This window comes from Antedon mediterranea, chromosome 4 (genome assembly GCF_964355755.1).
Source record: "Antedon mediterranea chromosome 4, ecAntMedi1.1, whole genome shotgun sequence".
NCBI lineage: Eukaryota > Metazoa > Echinodermata > Crinoidea > Comatulida > Antedonidae > Antedon > Antedon mediterranea.
Window position 1 is genome coordinate 29,531,236 of NC_092673.1, and position 22,457 is coordinate 29,553,692.

The 22,457-nt window shown below is 32.4% G+C and overlaps 1 protein-coding gene across 3 annotated transcripts in view; it reads left to right on the forward strand.

Moving 5' to 3' along the window:
- LOC140047215 (uncharacterized) overlaps positions 1–22,185 on the forward strand; it is a 30,255-nt gene extending 8,070 nt beyond the window's left edge. Inside the window, exons 17-51 of one of the 3 annotated variants that reach the window (XM_072092096.1) lie at positions 541–625; positions 862–1,059; positions 2,201–2,314; positions 2,711–2,971; positions 3,199–3,381; positions 3,809–3,990; positions 4,287–4,467; positions 4,906–5,028; positions 5,262–5,393; positions 5,676–6,044; positions 6,818–6,946; positions 7,243–7,356; positions 7,752–7,874; positions 8,374–8,490; positions 8,881–9,015; positions 9,424–9,546; positions 10,163–10,282; positions 11,183–11,308; positions 11,660–11,902; positions 12,426–12,563; positions 13,066–13,191; positions 13,639–13,761; positions 14,128–14,234; positions 14,756–14,966; positions 15,329–15,475; positions 15,579–15,869; positions 17,002–17,138; positions 17,502–17,730; positions 18,270–18,287; positions 18,618–18,632; positions 19,018–19,029; positions 19,305–19,600; positions 20,407–20,511; positions 21,136–21,190; positions 21,374–22,185. In XM_072092096.1, coding sequence (XP_071948197.1) covers positions 541–625; positions 862–1,059; positions 2,201–2,314; positions 2,711–2,971; positions 3,199–3,381; positions 3,809–3,990; positions 4,287–4,467; positions 4,906–5,028; positions 5,262–5,393; positions 5,676–6,044; positions 6,818–6,946; positions 7,243–7,356; positions 7,752–7,874; positions 8,374–8,490; positions 8,881–9,015; positions 9,424–9,546; positions 10,163–10,282; positions 11,183–11,308; positions 11,660–11,902; positions 12,426–12,563; positions 13,066–13,191; positions 13,639–13,761; positions 14,128–14,234; positions 14,756–14,966; positions 15,329–15,475; positions 15,579–15,869; positions 17,002–17,138; positions 17,502–17,730; positions 18,270–18,287; positions 18,618–18,632; positions 19,018–19,029; positions 19,305–19,600; positions 20,407–20,511; positions 21,136–21,189 — 5,067 coding nt within the window. In that variant the 3' untranslated portion in view covers position 21,190; positions 21,374–22,185. The remainder of the gene's footprint in view (positions 1–540; positions 626–861; positions 1,060–2,200; positions 2,315–2,710; positions 2,972–3,198; positions 3,382–3,808; positions 3,991–4,286; positions 4,468–4,905; positions 5,029–5,261; positions 5,394–5,675; positions 6,045–6,817; positions 6,947–7,242; positions 7,357–7,751; positions 7,875–8,373; positions 8,491–8,880; positions 9,016–9,423; positions 9,547–10,162; positions 10,283–11,182; positions 11,309–11,659; positions 11,903–12,425; positions 12,564–13,065; positions 13,192–13,638; positions 13,762–14,127; positions 14,235–14,755; positions 14,967–15,328; positions 15,476–15,578; positions 15,870–17,001; positions 17,139–17,501; positions 17,731–18,269; positions 18,288–18,617; positions 18,633–19,017; positions 19,030–19,304; positions 19,601–20,406; positions 20,512–21,135; positions 21,191–21,373) is intronic. The other 2 variants (XM_072092097.1, XM_072092099.1) reach the window with 2 other exon arrangements.
- The last annotated feature ends 272 nt before the right edge of the window (positions 22,186–22,457 follow it).

Genomic DNA, 22,457 nt, shown 5'->3' on the forward strand with positions numbered 1-22,457 from the left:
TATTTTGACTGTGGATAAAGCATGAATGACTCTCCTAATGCCCCATCCTGACCGTCGTATACAGACACCTACTTTCTATTGAGAGTAATACACTGTAATAGGTCACATCAAATCCAGATATGTTTTTTGGCAAATGGATGAATGATCTTCTTTCCCGGGGAGGGTGGGGGTGCAACAACCACTTCCTGGCAAAAAGGGAACCATATGTGACAGGGTTTTCGATAACATAGGTGGCTAATTTTTATTGATTCAAAAGTAATATTCCTTTAGCTTAGCATCTAGTATAGCTAATATTGTGCGATAAATCGTGACATTTTGACACATTTGACCTATTTTAGGTTGAAATCAGATTGACTAGCAATAGTCCAGAGATTGGACTTTTTTTTAAACTTTTATTTTACTTACTCTGGATGCACCTTCATTCAAGATTCTTATTATTATTGCTAGTACACTGTAATAGCCCATAGTCATGTCCAAAAAAACGTTTTTTAATGAATGAATGATGTTCTGTAGAACTAAAGGTTTTTTCACCTAATTTAGGTTGAAATCAGGTTGACTAGCGATAGTCTGGATATTGAAATATTAGTTAACGGAACACTAATTGACAAGGCTGCATTAGACAATGGTAAGAATCTTCTTGTTTTACCCAATGATCAAAATTACTAGTAAAATTAATCTTTCATTACTCGACAATGATTATTAAAGAATTTGATATTTTACTATCCACTGTTTATACAGCTTATTTGATCTTGTCCAAGCTTTTATTTGAATAATTTGAATTTATCTGTATTTCATTGTGAAATAAAATCGAATGAATGGAAGAGCATTGAAAATCATGATATGTTTTTGTATGTCTTTTAGTTACTTACACAAGTGAGTTGGACTTTGATTTCACTGTGTCTAAAATATCTGGTGAATACATAAATGCAAATGGAACTGATCGTTACATTGCTACATGGAATTCGGATGTTGGATTTTCTGTGGCCGTTTCTGAAAAGATGTTAAATATAATGTTCCAACTTGATGATGTCTACTTGGGAGATGCCAAAGGTCTTTTCGGTAATTATCATCATTATTATTATCATTAATTCTTATTGACCTTATAAATCATCATCATTATCTATATAGTTTTTTTATTAGTGCCATAACTTTAACTTCTAAATCTAAGTAGTGTCCCAGTAGATTAACTTATATTGCTTCTAGTGCGGGCCCCAGTTATTATTGTCAAATAACTGAATGTGTGTGTGTATGAATGAATGAATTAATAATAAATTATTTCAACACGGTAAAGTTGAATCACACAAAAGTGTTTTTCATCAAGGCGCAAGTCTGTAAATGAATTTTAACATGATGATAACAATATAAGTATACCTTGGTTGTGTTATCAGCAATGATACTATGGACGAACTGGATATTAAAAGCCAATATCGATCATTATGTATTAGAGGTAACTCTCTGTGTAGAAAATTTAGTAAATGCTCAACAGATGTTAAGATTACTTTGTTTAAGTCATACTGTATTAGTATGTATTGTGCGGCCTTATGGTGCGATTTTAATGTAAAAACTATGAAGTCATTACAGGTCTGTTATAATAACGCACTTAGAAAGATTTTAAGACGCTCAAGGAGCTGTAGTGCTAGTGCTATGTTTGTTGATAACCATGTTCCCTCCTTCTATGAGTACATTCGGAAATCAATTTTTTGTTTCAAAACAAAAATTGAAAAAAGCTGTAATACTTTAATTACATGTGTTTTTTCTCGTATTCTAAAAGATTCAAAGTTGCATAGAAAATGGATAGAACTTTTGTACATATAATCTCATGTATACTTTTACGTGTGTTAACTAGTATCAGTATAGCCATAATAATGTGTTGTTTTGTAAACTACAGTAATCAATAATATAATAATGTCTACAGTCTACATCCAATAAATCCCAAAACATAATCCACATGTATTTTAAGAGGCACTATATGTCAACAAATAATTATTAGTCCTCTCTCCATGACGGTTGTCACATAATGCCTTGTATTATTTTTTATTGTATTTATATGTTTCATAAAGTTGAATTGAATTGAATTGAATTAATAAAAAACTAAAGTCAATATGATAAAGGAAATATTATAAAATCGATCATTGATTATTAATATGATTTAGAATTTTCGTAAATATATACAAATTTATCTGTAAATTTGTTTTGACAGGTCGATGGGATGATGATGCATCAAATGATTTAGAGATGAGGAACGGGACAGTTCTTACACCATCACCAGGACAAAACTTAACTGATATGCAGATCTTTGAATTTGGACTTACATGTAATTCATTTCTTTATAAATGTTTTGCCTTAATCTGACATGTACTTGGTAATAAGTACATTTGCAAGTGACTCTCCAGTGGAAATAAAACCTACAACCTTCAGATCACTAGCCTGGTGTTCATATCTCTAGACCAACACTGATAACAGCCTTATATGATGATATCATTCAAATTGATAGTGTTCATAAAATTCATGTTCATGTATTGCTTTTGCAACAAACACATTTTTGTTTCGTGTACAATTTTAAAAATAAATGAATCAATGAATATATTGTTGTTTATCCAGAATTGAAAGGTAGAGAGGGTAAAATGCATTTGGTTATTGCCCTTTGATGGCTGTCTCAAAGTGCAGTTTTTGTTTTGTTTTTACTCATTTGTTTTCCAATTGTTCATAGGGAGAATAACTGAAGAGGAATCGCTCTTCACTTATGATGATGGAAGGTCATACAGCAATATCAATGACCTGACCTTTGAACCAACCTTCCTTAGCGATCTTATAGCAGAAAATGAGAATACTGACTTATACAGCAATGCTCAGGCAACTTGTGGATCCAATATGCAGTGCTTATTTGATGCTCTTGCTACTAAAAATGTTAATATCGGTGCAAATACTCTCAACACGGATCAAGTCATTATTGAAGATATCAATTTGTTAGGTAAGATGCAAGCATTAATTCTAAAACAATTGGCACATTAAGCTGAGGCATGGTTGTCTATTAATTACGTTATTTTGTAGTTTTTTAAGTTTATTTACGATGTAAACAAAACTTTATTGTCACAGTGGAATCAGCTATGAGACAAGATCTTTATTAAATGCAATCAAGTTTGTAAAATCACTATTGTTTATCACTTTACTTAAAATTCCTAAAATATTTTTTTCTAGAAAATTTTCCACCAAATATCACTAATGTGATTGATCCTGATAACATATTGAATGGCACAGACGTCTTGAAGGTAATGGTAGGATCCACATATTCCTTCCAAGTTGAGGCAAATGACCAGAATGGTGATCCAATTACTTTTGGTTTGCTAAATGCTGTTGGAGGAGCTTCGGTAGATCCCTCTAGTAAGTAATGTATTTATTTATTTATTAGTGCATAATAAATATTTAAGAGTTGAATGAGAAGAATATTTTCAGAGAGATCAATTTTCTTTTAAATTGAGACAAAGTAGAACCATTTAATAGAACTTTGACTGTGTGGTAGAAACTGAGCAACACATGATATAAATTAACCAATCAGAGAGTAAAGACACTCATAATCGTAAACATTGTATTAGCCTATCATGCATAGTCTCTCTGCTATTTTCAATTAGGAATTTTTAAATAAATTTAGGTAAGGATGTAGAAAGAAAAAGAAAGAAAAGTTCAAGATAGGAGTCTGTGTATAAATTTGTTATGGAATATAATATAATATTTATACTATTTGAATTTTGTTGTTGCGAATATTGTTTCATGCATAATAGTATTGTGTTATTCATTGTTCTATATTTAGCTGGTGAAGTTACCTGGACACCAGGAAATACCAATTCAGTCAATTTTGGCGTTGTAGCCTCTGACGGAATGGCCAGTAGTGCCTTAGTGTTTGAAGTGCGGATTTGTGAATGTCTAAATGGTGGAGTCTGTGATTTCAACACATTGGCTCAAGGGTCACTTGTATTGGATAACAAGTTTGCAGTTAGTATTATGTTCTATTTTTATTTTATTTCTAAAGAAGTATATTTTGTCTTAAGCTCTGTCTACACTCTTAAACAACAAAATGTGATATGCCCACATATGGACACAATGACATCATATCACATTTGGGCACATTTGTTGTCGAACTTCTGTAGTTTAATAGTGTAGACAGAGCTTACATTAACTATGGTGGTTGTCAAGTAATCGGCACTTTCTGTGATTGCTGAATGTTACAATACAATATATGTTATTCTTTGCAATTGCTTTTTACAATAAATGTCTTTCTTTCCTCTAAGGTTGTGGTTTGTGACTGCCCTGCAGCATATTCAGGCAATAATTGTGGGGAGGACTTTGATGCTTGTCTTGATAGTCCATGCTTTCCAACAGTCTTATGCACAGATAATCCGGCACCCAATCCGAATGCTACTTGCGATAGCTGTCCAGAAGGGACTGTTGGCAATGGATTTAAGTGCTACGGTTAGTATTTGCTTTGTATATTACTCTGTTCTGTACTTCTTGAAAGAGAGAGACTCTATTTTACAACAAACTCAAGAAAGTCATTCATACTGAGTTTGGGGGAAACACATGCTAAACAACATGTCTACACTATCAATCTAGTGTGACAAAAAGTGTGATGTGCCCATATATGGACATATTATATATTATCATTACTACCATATTTAGGCACATCACACTTTTTGTCACACTAGTTTGATAGTGTAGACATAGCTTTATAGTGTGAGTCAATTTCAATCTCAATCAATACAAACAACTATAAATTTTGTGTATAGAGCTAACTTATTTTACACATAATGTTCTTTACTGTCGATATAATAAAATAGAACTTATACTAATACATTTCACCATTTGCTTTCTCAAGACTGTTGAAATTTTCATACTTTTTTAATCTTGTAGATTATGACGAGTGTTTATCTGAGACTGATAGCTGTGATCAGGTCTGCACCAATTCCTTAGGATCTTATGAATGTAGTTGCAACTCAGGCTATCAGCTTCAAAATGATTTAAGGTCATGTCAAGGCAAGTATTTTTGGATTAGTTTATTAATTATTTTTTGTCTTAACCATTATTTTATGTCTTAACCATTATTTTAAGTCTTTTAAGCACCATAAAATGACTTCTAAATTATATTGTACGTCGCTTTTAACTTAAGATGGATGATACATGTATAAGTAAGTTCAGCAATTATTAATGTTTGGATTTTGTTTTAGTTTCAATATTTGTTCTAATATCTGTTTCCTCTTTTTTCTTAGACATAAATGAATGTTTACTTGACACTAATGACTGCAGTGCTAATGCTGACTGTACTGATTTTGATGGAGGGTATAATTGTACATGTAGAATGGGTTACCAGGATATCAATGGAGATGGATCTGTATGCAATGGTAGGTGGAATTATTTATTACTTATGCTAGACCTCTAAAAACCAGAATTATAAAAGATTGTAATCAGATCAGATTTTATAAGTCATAGTCACATGGTCTAATTATCTCTGAATTTTTCACACTGCTGTGCTTCTTTGAGAAACATGCTGCCACACTGGACAACAGTATTTAAAGGTAGTCTAGAGAAAAGATAGACATATTTTGTTTCTTACAGTTTAAGAGTGGTGACTTGATTTTTATTGTAGAAATGAAAGTTGAAATCAATTAAATTTTATTTTAAAGACATCAATGAATGTATTCAAGATGAGTACCCATGTGCTGCCATAGCAACGTGTACAAACACCGTAGGCTCATTCGTTTGTACATGTTCACCTGGTTACATTGGCACTGGAAAGCTATGTGCTGACATTGATGAATGCACACAGAACATGGATGACTGCAACGATAATGCTGTCTGCTCAAACACTGTTGGATCGTATAAATGTATTTGTGCAAGCGGGTATTCTGGGAATGGAACGTATTGCGAAGATATTAACGAGTGTGACGATATGTTGGCTAGCTGTAGCAACGTAGCTACATGTATCAACATCATCGGTAGCTATAGTTGCGAATGCAACTCTGGTTACATTGGGGACGGTCGAAGTTGTGAAAGTAAGTAAACAGATATGTCCAGTGTAGGTGCCTCTCACTAGGGTAAAATTTCCATTATGCATTGTTTCTTTTATAGAGACTGCATTATGCCATCTAATCTTCAGTTTTAAGTCAATTAAAAACAATTATATTACACACGTGATTGTATTCTTGCAATTTGATTTGTTAATTACATAACAAGTGTCAATTGGAATTAGCCCTACCTTAACAAACCTAAGCTAAGTCTTTGTTTATCTAGAGCATCTTGTGTATATGTTTGTCTTGTGGATTTCCACCTTTAAGAAGGATAGTGAATGAATTACTTGTGATTATCCTTGGTAATTTGCCTAAAATAATAATTTAAACAAAATGATTGATTGGAGAGAATATTTCATTTGATGAAAATTGACTGGTATATTTTCAACTCATCAAATATTCTCACCATCCAACACATAAACATTCATTATTTGTATTTTCTCAGCACAGACTACGAGGATTGTATTGTTAGATAGTTGAGAACTATGACATAAGCCTTTATTCATCCCCATCTATTAAATTCAATTGATTCTGGATTTTACAATACAAACAATAAAACATACATCACACATGCTAAATCCGGAGAACTCTTCTTTCGATGACGTCAGCAGAACACCTATCTATTATTAATGAAGATAGCAAAAGTTTGGCGATAGTTCTTAAATGACAGCTCTTGTCTGTCATCAGTGCTTCATTTGTATGTTTCACTGAAAGGAATAAATATTCATAATTGATACAATTGATGATTTTTTTTTCAGATGAGGATGAATGTATGACAGGTGTTTACAACTGTTCTGATTCAAACACTATATGCATTGATACACCTGGATCATATCTATGCAGATGTTCCAGTGGATTACAAGACAACGTAAATGGAACTTGTGTTGGTATGTGTATTTTATTATTCACATTGTGTACGTCATGGGCAGGTTGGAGTAGAGATTATTTTATTAAGTGCTTGCCTTGCAATCCCAGGGTAATGAGTTCAAACAGGGTTGTGACTCATGTCTCTTTCTACTGCACTCCATAAGCCTCAAATGAGTTTATAAGCGTAATCAATTATAGTTTAAAAATAAATAAATGTAAAATACATTTAAACAAAATTAATCTAGCACATGCTTATTGGTTTCAGTGGTCATCAGAACAATTAATTACTTTAAATGTATGTTATACTTTATCTTAGATATTAATGAGTGTATTAACAGTCCATGCGATGCTCTGGCAACCTGTACAAATACATTTGGCTCTTATTCTTGTGAATGTCCATCTGGCTACACTGGAGGACTTGTTTGCACAGGTTAGTATCATGAAAACACACCTATATATAAATAGAATAATCCATCACATTAGGCAGTATATCTCACTGTGAAATTAAAATACTTTATTTGAAACTGAGCAGCATGAAAAAATATCAAAATGTTATTTAATCATAAAATAACAACATAAAAAACACATTTAAATCATTCCTCCTTTTAAATGTACTTTTGAATAAAATTTAAGTTTCTTTAAATTAAATGTTCTGTTTTTGGAGAAGATCTAGTCCCTCACATTCATCACTGTTTCTACCTGAACAGCGTGAGTAGATCTTCTGCATATCCATGCAGTTTGAGGACTTTAAGTGACCAGTTAAATACTCCTGTAGAATCATAATCATTCTAATTCTAATTCTTTCATTTTTGTTATTCATTTTAGACATTGATGAATGTAGCCTAAACTCTGATAATTGTGAACAAGTCTGCACCAACAACAATGGTAGTTTTGTGTGCAGTTGTGATTCTGGTTTTGTGCTTAGCAATGATGGAATCACATGTACTGGTAAGTTATTGGTTTTGATTTGCGATGACCTACCTATGACCTAGGAACTGGTTACAGCATGATAATTTCACTGTGAGCATGCGGGGACATTTGGACGTCTTTCTTCATTTGATTCCCCGATTTAGTTTCGGTGGATTCTAGGTCCAGAAGACCATTAACACAATATGTATAGGTCATATGTCATTTACTACAGTTTATACTAATGTGCAACCAAACTACCAAAGATTTTAAGAAGATGGGATTACTGTAGCTATCCTGAATTTTTCCAGTAAGAAAACATCCATTAGTTGATAGGAGAAATTCTAATATCTAGAAACAGACACTTAATATCTCTTGTAAAATATGAGGCCTGACATATTTACCGTTTTGTAAACTAACCACGAAACTTAAAAACATAAATGGAAAATGCTGTATTTTATCATTCTGACTAAATTGTTAGTTACTAAATGATGAACCTTGACATTTCAAATGATAACCTTTGACATTTCACCTCGTATAGCTTCCATGACGTGTTCAAGTACTACATGTGTCAATGGCGAATGTTATGTTGATGGCGGGGATGAATTATGTCGATGTAACAATGGATTTGAAACCGCTAATGCTACTTCATGCACAGGTAATATATTGGAATATGTCATTTTAGGAGACACCACTAATTAGGGGAAACTTTCCTATGAACCTAATAAGTAACAGTATATATGTCTGAACAATACGGCCAACCCCTATTCAGAAGACACCCAATGAGGAAACTTGTTTTGGGTCCCAAAGGTGTCCACTTAATAATGGTTTTACTGTATTTATGAATCAAAATTAGAGGGTCAATGTGGTTTTCTTAAAAGGGATGGTCACTTCCGTAATATGGGCTATAGATTTGGCATTGTAAAAATAATTGTTATTGTCAAGAAATACATTTGAAAATTGAATGAAAAACATTCAGACTCATTTGTGAGATCTTGCATATACATAATATAGTAATTTATGTTTTTAAAAATCTAATTTATCTTAGACATTAACGAATGCTCTAACAATGCTGATAACAATTGTGATGTGACCAACGGTGGATGTAAAAATACCTCACCTTTTTATACCTGTACATGCAATAGTGGATATAGGATTATCGAAAACTCATTCACTTGTGAAGGTAAGTACACATTTTTTATCATTTTAATTTTAATGTTGCCTTTTAGGGAAAACTTTATGATATATAAGGTGAGTAAACCCAGAGTTCTCAACAGACAGCTTGCTAGTTTTTGAAATGAAATGAAAAGTATTGTTAAAAAGGGGTTCATGACTTATGAGCTTTCAGACTCTCTTGGACTCCAATATGGTAGTGATATACCCAAATATGGTAGTGATATGACATCATCATGCCCATATATGGACACATAACATTTTTCTGTCACATAAAGTTTTATGTAGACAATGCAAAACTTAAGATTATTTGTAAAATCAAGAACTCACTTGAAGCTTTTGAGAACCCCTTAAGCAATGCATCGTATATGCTATATATGGCATCATAATGAACTATTATATCTTATACAAAATTCAGATATTGATGAATGTGCAGAAGGATCACATGACTGTCATGACCATGCAACCTGCGTCAACACTGAGGGCGGTTTCAACTGCTCTTGTAATGATGGTTTTACACAGGGATCTACAGATTGTGAAGGTAGTGTTTTTTCCAAATACATTAAAAGTACAATATATGTGTGAATGCAAGTTTAATTTATTATTTATTTATTTATTTTACAAGAGCTGTATATTATTCAACTTTGTTTTACAAGAGCTGTACTACAGTAGTACAGCTGACTTGAAGAGGGCCTCTTAAAACTAACAACATAAGGTTATACCAAAGAACTTATAACACAAGTTCTTCTGTTCTTCAATTTGCATTAAAAACACAGTATCGGAAGTACAGGGTTAAAAGGTCAAACTGGGCGACGCCATTTCATAGTATGGAGCAGCACCCTCTCCAAACTAGGAAGTCAAAACTATTATTTCCTATAGAGTGCACAGTCAATTACTCTATCCCCCTATAGTATAGCAGATCCCCTCTACAGATTTTGACTTTCTAATTTGATGAGGGCGCTACTCCATGGCTCACAATGGCGCCACAAATTAGCTGTATTTTATCCTACAATGCCTTTCAAAATTGTTACACGCGTTGGACAAACAGGAGATTGTTGTGTTATAAACTTCTTTGGTTATAATGTGTAAAGCTTTTGTTATGATATTCAATTGATGTTAAATAGTAACATGATTAATACAAATGTATTTTTTTACAGACATCAACGAGTGTTCTGGTGTGAACAACTGTCATTCCAATGCAAATTGCACTAACACAGATGGCTCTTATACATGTGCCTGTAACAGTGGATTTGTAGGCAGTGGCACTAGTTGTTTTGGTAAGATCAATATTATCAGTAGTATTAAAATCATCCAGAACCAACATCATCCTCAGTATTGAAATCAATATCACAGATTGTAATTATCATTGAGAGAAATCATTACGAAAAAGATATATCATTAAAGATATCACTCTTGTAGTATTTCACAAATGTAACAAAATTCAATGAATACGGGCTCAGTTTAAACGCAGATTAAGGCCAACAAGTAATATACAAATCACAAAGAACCGGCATCCACAAAATCTTACCAAGTTTCAAACATTTGTTTGTCATTGTGTAGTGTAATGTAATTAAAAAAAACACATTAGAAATATATTCATATACAAGTATTACTGCTAGTGTGTTGTATCATTGTAGTCTATAACAGACATCAGTGAGACCTATAAAGATTGCCGTCTTGATATTATATCGATGAAACACGCAAATACTTTCATACGTGTTACAAAGATTTTACATTTTGCAAGATTTGTGAATCACAGTCTATACACTCATGATGCTCACATGATATTGTAATGTCACAGTCTATACACTCATGATGCTCACATGATATTGTAATGTCACAGTCTATAATACACTCATGATGCTCACATGATATTGTAATGTCACGGTCTATACACTCATGATGCTCACATGATATTGTAATGTCACAGTCTATACACTCATGATGCTCACATGATATTGTAATGTCACAGTCTATACACTCATGATGCTCACTTGATATTGTAATGTCACAGTCTATACACTCATGATGCTGACATGATATTGTAATGTCACAGTCTATACACTCATGATGCTCCCATGATATTGTAATGTCACTGCAGGGAGGTATACCTCCCTGGTCACATTGTAGTACTTTTTTTTGTACTTTTGATTGAAATATAAATTTAATGTTTACAGATATCATTGAGTGTGAAGATGAATCTGCATGTCCTGGTGAGAACGTAGCTTGTGAAAATACTGTTGGTAGCTTCACATGTTCATGTATGGAAAACTACATGAAAGACAGCAACGATACATGCATAGGTAAAACCAATTTTACAAATACTTTCGAAAATATGTGACATATTTTAAATATACCATATATAAATAATAGAGATAACACAGATTTGTACTGTAGCTACACTGTTTACACCAATTCTAGCCCTAGTTTCAATTTCTTGGTTTGTTTGGGACACCCCTATATGTTATATGTTACAGTATATTGTATTTCCTGTTAAACAATAGAGAGGCAATAAATGTTTTGAAAATATAGGCAACCCCTATTCATGTGCACCCTATTAGGGGAACACCTTTGGTTTCTGAAGGTGTACCCATAACAGCTGTTCTACTTGTATTTTAATAAAATATAAATTTGTATATCAAAATTCTTGCTAGATATCGATGAATGTGAAATGGAAGACCGATGCCCTACAAATGGAATGTGTGAAAACATGCCAGGTTCATTCACATGTACATGTAACCAAGGTTACCGTCTTGAATCAGGCAATTGTAGCGACATCAATGAATGCTTAGAGGCACTTGACGAGTGTCATTTTGACGCTGATTGTGAAAATACTGAAGGAGACTATGAATGCATGTGTCATGATGGTTTTACTGGAAATGGCTTCAGCTGCATGAGTAAGATTTTAACATATCTGGAATACTTGCAACCCAATTAGATACATCCTGAAGGATGAAACTAGTCAGCAATATAATAATTATAATAATAATAATAATAACGTTCAATTTATATTGCGCAAAATGTAGCATGTCTCTAAACGATGAACAATCAACAGAAAATGTAAAGAGCACAAAATTAATTTGTTGATGACTGTTTAATGTTACCCATAACAACTAGTTACATCACAACAACTAGTTTGTGAAAACGACACTTCTCAATTAAAAGATTATTTTAGTGTGATATAATTTGTCTTTGCCCTGTTTTTGTTTAATTATTTCCTTTGTATTCCACAATGAATGTAAATAAGTTTTTGCAGGTAGGCAGTCATTTGTAATCTCCAATATTTCGCAAATATTATTCTATTCTATTTTACATCTCATCAAATTTTCTTTTTACATATACATGAATACTGTATGTTGAGACTCAATACAGTTTGCCTTTAAGTTGCTAATATTGTCAATAAATGCTTCTTTTTTTTAGATATTGATGAGTGTGATATGGATTCTGATAATTGTGATGTAAATGCAGTATGTACAGACACAGCAGGTTCATTTAGATGTACTTGTCTTGATGGTTATATTGATCTTGATGGCACTGCTACAACAGGCCAATGTTCAGGTTTGTAGGATATCCATGCTAAAGCTCTGTCTACACTATCAAACTTTATGTGACAAAAATAATGTGATGTGCCCGTATATGGACACGATGATGTCATATCACTACCACATTTTTTGTCAAACTAGTTTGATAGTGTAGACAGAGTTTAAGAATACAATTTAGTTCATTTCATTACTAATTAATTTTGTATTGGTTAAACACTAAGTTTTATTCTTTTAATCACTAATTTACAAACTTGTTGACTTGCTGATTGTTTGACTCTATGGGCCTGTTCAGACTTAGATATTTACTCTTGTAAGTTACAGGTAGTTTCATTGGCCAGTTACCACTACCGTAACTTTGGTGAGTAGGTCATCAGCTTACTTGAGTTATTAACTAAGCCTGAATGGACTATGAATGACTGACGACACACAGGCTCATTGATTAACTGAACCAAGCATAGATTGATTGATTGGTTTGTTATTTCATTATTAATTTTCTATAAATGTTAATGTTATTTTAGATATTAATGAATGTACATTGAATATTGACAACTGTCATCAAAGAGCTACTTGTAATAACACAAAAGGAAATTTCATGTGTCAATGTGATGCTGGATTTGAAGGAGATGGCGTACTCACATGTACAGGTATTAATCAACTTATTTTTTTTTATAAAGCTATCATATCATTTATTTTGACAAATTTTAAATGCAGTACAAAGTAAGACATAAAAACATTACAAAAGTAAATCAATTAGGCAAAATCACTTAAAAAGTTATAAATAAAAATTACCGTCGGGAGGCTCTCCATAAAATGAATTACATGCATAAAAGACATGAATTGTTTTGATGCATTTACTTTGTTTTAGGCCTGATGTCCATTAAGCAAATTTATTCGCAGGAATCAAAATATTAATATTTGCATCTACTTTTTGTGATATGAACAATTGCACAACCAGTCGTAACTCAGGAATGTAATGGAAAACTAACAATAGTACAATATTAGTAATACTATACTTAGTTTATTTTGTAACAATGCAGGATTATTTAATCCTTCACATTTCATCACCCTGCTCATGATTACATTACATTTAGATGTGGATGAATGTACTAATTCATCGCCATGTGTTGGAGAACATGAAGTATGTACAAATTCAATTGGATCCTACAGCTGTATGTGCGGAGATGGTTTCACAAGAATCGGTAATGATTGTGAAGGTAGGTATCTGTTTGAATACTTGTACTATAATAATTCATTCAACAAAGGTTACTTATGAAGGTTACTTATTAAAGTTGTTTTATTATGTCTGAAACCTACCCAAACTTAAGGTAATATCTACACTATCAAACTAGTTTGACAACAAAATTGGTTGTATCCAAATATGGCAGTGATATGATGTCATTGTGTCCATATATGGCCACATCACACTTTTTTTGTCAAACTTTGATAGTGCAGACAGAGCTTTATACTAGGGTGGGCGGGCTGGAATGGAAATGTTGATGATAGTATGATTATGGTGGAGTAAAAAATAAATGTTCTTAATGATGGAACCATATTAATTATTTTGAAAATACATTTTTTAGGAGCTGTAACTGCGTCTGTCACCTTATCTTTCCAATACATTGATGGTTCATTAGTAACTGCTACTTCAATGTTAACAGATGCAAGAAAAGAAGCTTTGGCCTTGGATGTGAGTAACTGAATAATCATTCAATAGGGAGCTTTTGATTTGCAACGACCTACCTTGGTCAGGTCAATTAATGTCTCGTCGGTTGTCACTTGGACCTAGAACTATCAAAACTTTGTTGAGGTGGAGAGTGAGGAAACACGATCCCTCTGACATATTTTGTTCAAAAGCTTCAAAGATTCTCTTGTATACGGTTTTTTTTCTTGCCATGACCAGACCTCAATCTTTCCACTTCTTGAAAACTCTCCAACTTGGTTAGACTTACCTGCAGTATAACAGAAAATATTTTTTGGTAGAAAAATCAATTTGTTGATGTAAGCCATTTGCGGTACACCACATATATTTAGTTCTGAAATAAACTAATGGGTTTCTCAACATTTTGATCAATATACGTTTATCGTCCTCAGGAGTAAGAATGAGATAAGAGAATTCTCAGTCCTGAGGACAATCAAAGTATATTGATCAAAACGTTGTTTTAGAACTAAATATACATTTAGAATATGATATAATTATTATTTATTCAGCTTGAAGAATTATTGTTAAGCACAAGCCTGATGTCTAGCTTCCTTGATGCTCATGTGTTATCAGTTACTCCTAATGATATGTGTGACTGTTTAGCGATACAATTTAGAGTAGATTTTGAAGCTGGCACAATGGTGACCGATGAAGAGCTGGCTGACATTGTCAATATGGCTATTGGCACTGATAATCAGTTTGCTAATAATGTTGTAGTAGGTATGTATATCTCCACTTCTCTTTTTCTTTTTTAATTTACATTTTACTTTTAGATTTCCCAGGAAATTGGTATAACGTGGATGAGAACAGAGTAAAGGCTAGCAATGATGATGTCTTAAGCTCTGTCTACACTATCAAACTTTATGTGACAAAAAATGCGATGTGCCCACATATGGACACGGTGATGTTATATTACTACCATATTTGGGCACATCACACTTTTTGTCAAGCTAGTTATAGTTTAAACAGAGCCTTAAGAGTGCTATTGACAGTGGCACATCTAATATCTAGGTCACAATTACACAACAAAACTCATGAATCACCACTTGATGATATTAATACTGTATTGTTTTAATTGTAAGGCATGGATATAGCTACAACACCATCTGGAACAACATCTGGAACAACAGAAGAACAAACGTCTGTCGATTCAACTACTGCTGATGGTACAACATCTGAGAGTACCACACCTCCAAGCACAACATCACCAAGCACCACACCTACCGCAGGTACAGTTTAAAAAAATTGTTGTTCATTGTTTTTTGTTTAAAAAAAATGAAAGAAAAATAGTGTATTTCACTTCTTAAGTCATGCATACTTTTCACTTTACAGCTCAGAGTACCACAGCCCAGGGTACCACAGCCCAAAGTACCACAGCCCAAAGTACCACATCCCAACGTACCACATCCCAGGGTATCGCATCCCAAGGTACCACAGCCCAAGGTACCACACATCAGGGTACCACACCTCAGGGTACCACACCTCAGGGTACCACAGCCCAAAGTACCACAGCCCAAAGTACCACAGCCCAAAGTACCACAGCCCAAAGTACCACAGCTCAGGATACCACAGCTCAGGATACCACAGCTCAGGGTACCACAGCCCAAAGTACCACATCTCAAGGTAGATTTTTTTTTAATGTATAAATGCACTATCTATATACATGCACTATTTCTATGGCAGGTAGGTTTAATATATTAACTTAATTCATTGATCATCCATTAGGATGAACAAATTTCACCCTTAACACCTTAATTCATACATAATTATAATGGATATCACATCGCTATAATTATATAAATACACTTTTACTATGACAGGAAGATTTAAGAGATTAACTTAATCCATTGATCATCAATTTGTATTAACAAATTTCACTCTTAACACCTTAATTCATACATAATTATAATAGATATCCCATCACATATTAATCCATATTTAATCTGGAGACTATATTATTCACTCATTTTAACTATAAATGCATATATTGCTATGGCAGGTAAGTTATAAAAATGTTTTACTGTCTCTTTGTTCATTTTTGTTTGTTTGTCTACCATTTCATCTTTTTACTGCAATGAATTCCTGCAGTTGTTTGCGAGCATTGCTCATTGACATTAATTTCTTTTAAAAAACTAACATTCAATAATATGCAAATTTATCTATTGCAGCATTTTCACTGGGTGTTTTTTCTCTTTCTGTTTTGATTGATAAAGCTTGGTTCCCACAATGTGATGTAACGCCAGTGATGGACCATACGAATTGTCGCCTGTGATTGGTCAAATTTCTTGCTGTGCGGATACGTTCTTGCATTGCATCCAAGTGGGAACCAAGTTTAATTAAGCATCATTATAACTAAAAAATTTCAATTCATATTATCATATTTATATATCTGCATATTTACCAGAATATTGTTTACTTCCCACAATGCAGTGTGTCAGCACATAATAATTCTTTATCACAATATTTATTTCATAACTCATCTAACTAACACTATTTGGTTTACTAGATACCAGGTTGCAAAAGAAACTACGAATACCCATCACTAATATTAATGTTGTATTCGTTAATTATGGACTATTAACTTGATTTAAAGGATCAAGTTATGTATATGATTGAAGGCTATCCTCTCTTAATGGCATAATGTTTAAATATCTGACTCATAGAGTATCCACAATTTTGGTGTGTTATACGTACATAGCTCCTTTGAGGGTCCTATTTTCCAGTAGTATATTAATTGCTTTTTCTGTACTATTAGCTCCTGGAGTAATCTACGAAGTGACCATTACAATTGTTGGTATTGATGGTAATGCAGATGACGCAGCATTTGATAACAGCCTTGCAGATGAAACCTCAGAAAGATACATTCAAATTGCTGGATATGCATGCTCAGCTGTAAGTGAAAAGAATTTCTTCTTCTCCTACCTTTTTCACTCTTTCTTCTATTTGTGTGTGTGTGTGGGGGTGGTTGGAGTGGTGTGGCGGAGAGGGATTGTGCGCTGATGGAGTATCAAAAAGACCACATTTTAATGGGATAATGACCGGAATTTGTACTAAGAAGGTTTTAATCAAGGAAGAGTAAAATTCACTTTTCCTATTACAATTAAAAACTGCCCTGTACACTGAATTCAATCGGGCTAAGATTGATTATTTTTTACTTTCTCTAAGAATTTTGAATTGATTAAAATATAAATAATAGTTTACTTAGACTGTCTCAACACATAACCTGTGAAACAATCTTTTTCTTTTTATTTAAAGATTGAATATGCCCTGAACACTGCATTTAATGACTATGTCAACTGTGAAGTGACAAGTTTGACAGATGGAAGCATTATAGCAGAAGCCAATGTAGGCTTTGTGACGAGCACTGATGTATCGCCCACCATGGTAGAAGAACAGTTGAAGACTGCTGCCGAGGAAGGCCTGCCTACATCTGATGATGGTGTTCTTTTAAATGTTGAAATATCAAGCATAACAGTTGATTTAGGTGAGTACATTTACACAATGCACTGTACATACAGAAAAATTATCTTTAAAGCTCTGTCTACACTATCAAATTTTATATGACAACAAAATGTGATGTGCCCATATATGGACATGATGATGTCATGTTACTACCATATGTGGGCATACGACTACCATGTTTGGGAACATCACACTTTTTTGTCAATCTAGAGCTTAAGATTACTGAGATTAATTTTAGAAAGTTGAGAAATCTGACATTTATGTTGAGAAAGAGATATATATACTATATGGGATCCTACATTCCTTTTTTAACCTTTCAAAGGTGGGTTCAACTAGGCTATAAATCTCTTTTAATGACATTAACATAACATAACATATTGAGACCATTTCCCAAATACAGCAGATTTTTTAAAAAATTAATAACATAATGTTGTGCTTTGTTTTATGGTTCTATTAATTAGTGTAAATAATTTTTATTTCAATGATATTCAATCTAAAATAATATTATATTTTAAATAAAATATCAATAAATAATTTAATTTTTTCCTTTTCTTTTTCCAGTACCAACAACAACAGAAGGTATGACAATTTAATTATCATTATCATGCATTTATAGATCTCTTTTATTGATGTTAACATAACAAATATTGGGACCATAACAATAATTTCCCAAATACAGCAGAATGTTTTTGAGACTGATAACATATTTGTGTGCTTTTTTTTATATTTCAATCACAATTCATAATGTTTTTTTGCTTCTATTATTTACTGAGAATAATTTTATTATATAATATATAATATTATATAATATATAATATTATATATATATATTATATATATATATTATATATTCAATGTAAAATATAATTATTTTGTAAGAATAATTTTATTTTTCCTTTCTTTTTTCAGTACCAACAACAAAAGGTATGACCTTTAAATTATCATTATTAGTAGTGCATTTTCAGAACCTTATATTCACCACATATTTAGCATACTAAATGTATATACATATTATGAAGTACTGTCCACCCAGGCAGCACTTGCCAGCTCTTATACTATGATGTTATCCAAATTCCTTCACTTGCACTGATGAAGGGCTATGTGTTGCCCGAAAGCTCTGCTAACTTTTCTGGCTGTTTTACTTATCGTTTTGATTTAGCTTTTCGCTTTTTTTTTGTATATCCATTGAGATCCAGCCACTGATACCCACAGCATTGTCATTTTTTCAGTAATTTGCCTTTGGATTCATATTATGAAGTACTAATATATTTTTTAAAATATTTAATAATTAATTCCTTCTTTTTTTCAGCACCAGGAATAGGTATGAACTTTGAATTAGTTAATTTATTTAATATATACGATTATTTAAAACATAAAAAAACACTACAATAACATTTGAAAAGAATAATCAGCTGAGATTCAGCATAGCCAATGAAAGTCCTAATGTGAAACTTATTTCCAATTGAATCCTATTAACAACAAAAAAGCAAGCAAAAACAACAATGGAAACACATACATAGATAATATGGGACATATTTAATCATTTTTAAGAAATTCTATTTCTAATTTATTATTAACTATTTTTTATCTTATCAGATACTGTTGTAATTATTATAATTGTGGCATCAGCAATTGGGGTGTTCCTCTTTGTGTTAGTGTTAATGTTATGCATTATGGGTGCTGCACTTCGTAGAAGAAGACATCTTCATGCAAGACCATTCTCCAAATATCCCACACCACCTGGAATATATGCCAGTAGGGTTGTACACAATCCTTTGGGCGTGAAATACGATGATGTAGATAGCTTCTATGAAACGGAGAGCGTAACAAGCAGTGAGGAGAGTCGAATGCGACATATGGCTAATGTTATACGGAATGCTCCAAGGATTGAGGTTAGTACAGACCCCACAATTCTCCTGATAGTTGCAAGAGTTCTTGGATACTGAAGCCTGTTTTCCTGTCGACGTTATTCGATGCTGTCGTCGTTGATCGTTCAACGACGACAGCATCGAATAATGTCGACAGGATCAACGACGATCATTTGAAAACGATCAAGTTGAAATGATGACAATATGGGGTACCTTTTCCAGTAAATCATTTACATAGAAGATCGCCGATTATTGTTAACGATAGCGTCGATCTAACATCGACAGGAAAACAGGCTTAAGAAGAAAATGATCTCATATTTCCTGTTTAAAGCAAATCACTCCCCTCTCACTAATAATGGAACAATCCATTAAGAGAACTTTCTTGAAATAGCCATTAATTCTAGTGGGCTGAGGTGTCAATCTTGATCATGATAAAGCTCTGTCTACACTATCAAACTAGTTTGACAAAAAAACTTTGATGTTCCCAAATATGGCGGTGATATGACATTATTGTATCCATACGGTATATGGGCACATGACATTTTTTTGCCACATAAAGTTTGATAATGTAGGCAGAAATTGAAGTACAATTTCTCCTGATTGTTAGTGATATACTAAAACCTCTTTTTAGCATATACTATTGGGTAACTATTTGGAACATTTTTCCTCTATGTTTGGATGTAATTATTATAGTGTTCTCTATCGATTGGCCACGCACTCACTAATATGAGTCCTATCCTGTGATATAAATCCATAATGTTGACTCATTGATTTGGTGTTTATATCAAATAATACAAGTGTTATTAACTTTTACTTTTGTTACTTTTCAGAGAATGAGTGGTAGCAGAATGAGCATGTCCGAAGGTTCTCCCAGCTCCTACTACAATGACTTTGTACGACCATATATAGCTACTGGAGCCGAAGAAGAAGAACTAGTATGTATTATTGTTTAATCTAAAGCTCTGTCCACACTATCAAACTAGTTTTACAAAAAAGTGTGATGTGCCGAAATATGGTAGTGATATGACATCATCATGTCCATATATGGGCACATCACATTGTGTTGTAGCATAAAGTTTGATAGTGTAGACAAAGCTGCTTTAAGAATAACAGCAGGGTGGATCTATAGCAATGCTCTAGGTAACAGTTCTCAATTGACCTAGCAACATACAAGCTGTGAGTGACAGAACGTAGATCTAGATTTATATAAAAACAATCTGTAACTGTTGCTAGTTCTCAGTTGAAATATCAATAAGAATTTGAAAAAAATATATATGTATACAAATATACTTTGCCTTAAAATCTTGGCGTACTATTCACTGAAGCTTATCAAAACTTAAAAATAAATGGTAAATAAAAATACTTCATTTGCTATCCAATCGAATTTGAACATTTTCATGAAAGCCCCAGTGGTATAATGGTTAGGACATCTGCATATCATGCAGAAGGTTCCGGGTTCAAATCTCAGTTGAGGCAGTTTTTTCTTATTCCCACTAATTTCCTCATCTTTATCGTTTTAAATTATATTATGCATACAAATATTTCCACTTTTTTTACAGTCACAGTCTTATTACAATCGTGGATTTACACGCAACTATAATGCCAACAATTAAGGTTAGTTTATTTTAATGCCAAAAATAAATGACAATATCAGAAAATATATCTTTTTAAAGACATTTAAAAAACATAGAATAAATGTTGTTTTGTATAATTCTGCTTTTTATTTGGGATTTTTTTAGTTTTCATTAAAATAATTTGGAAATATTGTTAAACTAAACTAATTTTTATTTTTTGCAGGAATGACTGAAAACTAATGCGACTGAAATCAAGTATATACAAATATATAAATAATCATGTAGTTTTTTATATAAAAAAGATATTTATATGTAATATACAAAAAAATAGGAATTTTATATGTAAAGACTAGGGGTTTTTATATGTAAAAATAGTTAATTTTACCAGTACTAAAATAAATACTATTGCATACGTTGTGAGAAAAATATTACTTTGGCTTTTCTGGAGATTGTTACCAAAGAAATCTTCCTTGATATATTGTCAACAAAAAAACATAAATAATATTAACAAATAATATGGTGACAAGGTGTACTAATTTAGCTAATCAAATTAGCATCTAAATGATCTATAAGACATATTTCTTAAATTATTATAATATAAACGATAGGACATTTGTAAGCAAGATTAACAATCATAACAATGAACAATTAAAAATCATAATTACAACAAACCAACAAACAACTGTTAGATAGTAGTAATAATAATTTTTATACTCTAAGAATTATTAAATAACAATTTCTTTTAGTTTCTGAATTTAAAAAAATATGAAACTCAAGCATAAAGTGTTAGAAGGCTAAACCAATAGTAAACCACCTAATCCGGTTGAATTTTTAAAGTGTTTCGGTTTGTATGCAAAAGCATACATAATATGAATCATAATAAACGTAGTGTTAATAATGTGTAGGCAACATGCTTGCTTACTTTAGACAGCGTGGTTTAACGGGTAAAATATATATTTATATAGTCTATGCAAACTACACTATTATTCAGACAATCACTTTTATTATAGTGAAATAAAATAATATTTGCAATAATTGTTCAACTTGTGTGTTTGATTGTGTATACGCGTTATTAGTTTGGGAAGAAATCTATCTAATCTATTTTGCAAATGATTTGGTAGGAGGAATTTCTCTATAATAAATCAACTACAGTACAATAGTATACAGTGTGACCATTGTACAAGCAGGACGAAAACAAGTACAACCAATAAAATTGCTATCATAATTTTAGACATCTATTTGTGGTAATAGTTGTCTATTATGTAAATAAGTTAGCAACAAGCCCAACTTCTTTATATAGTATGATC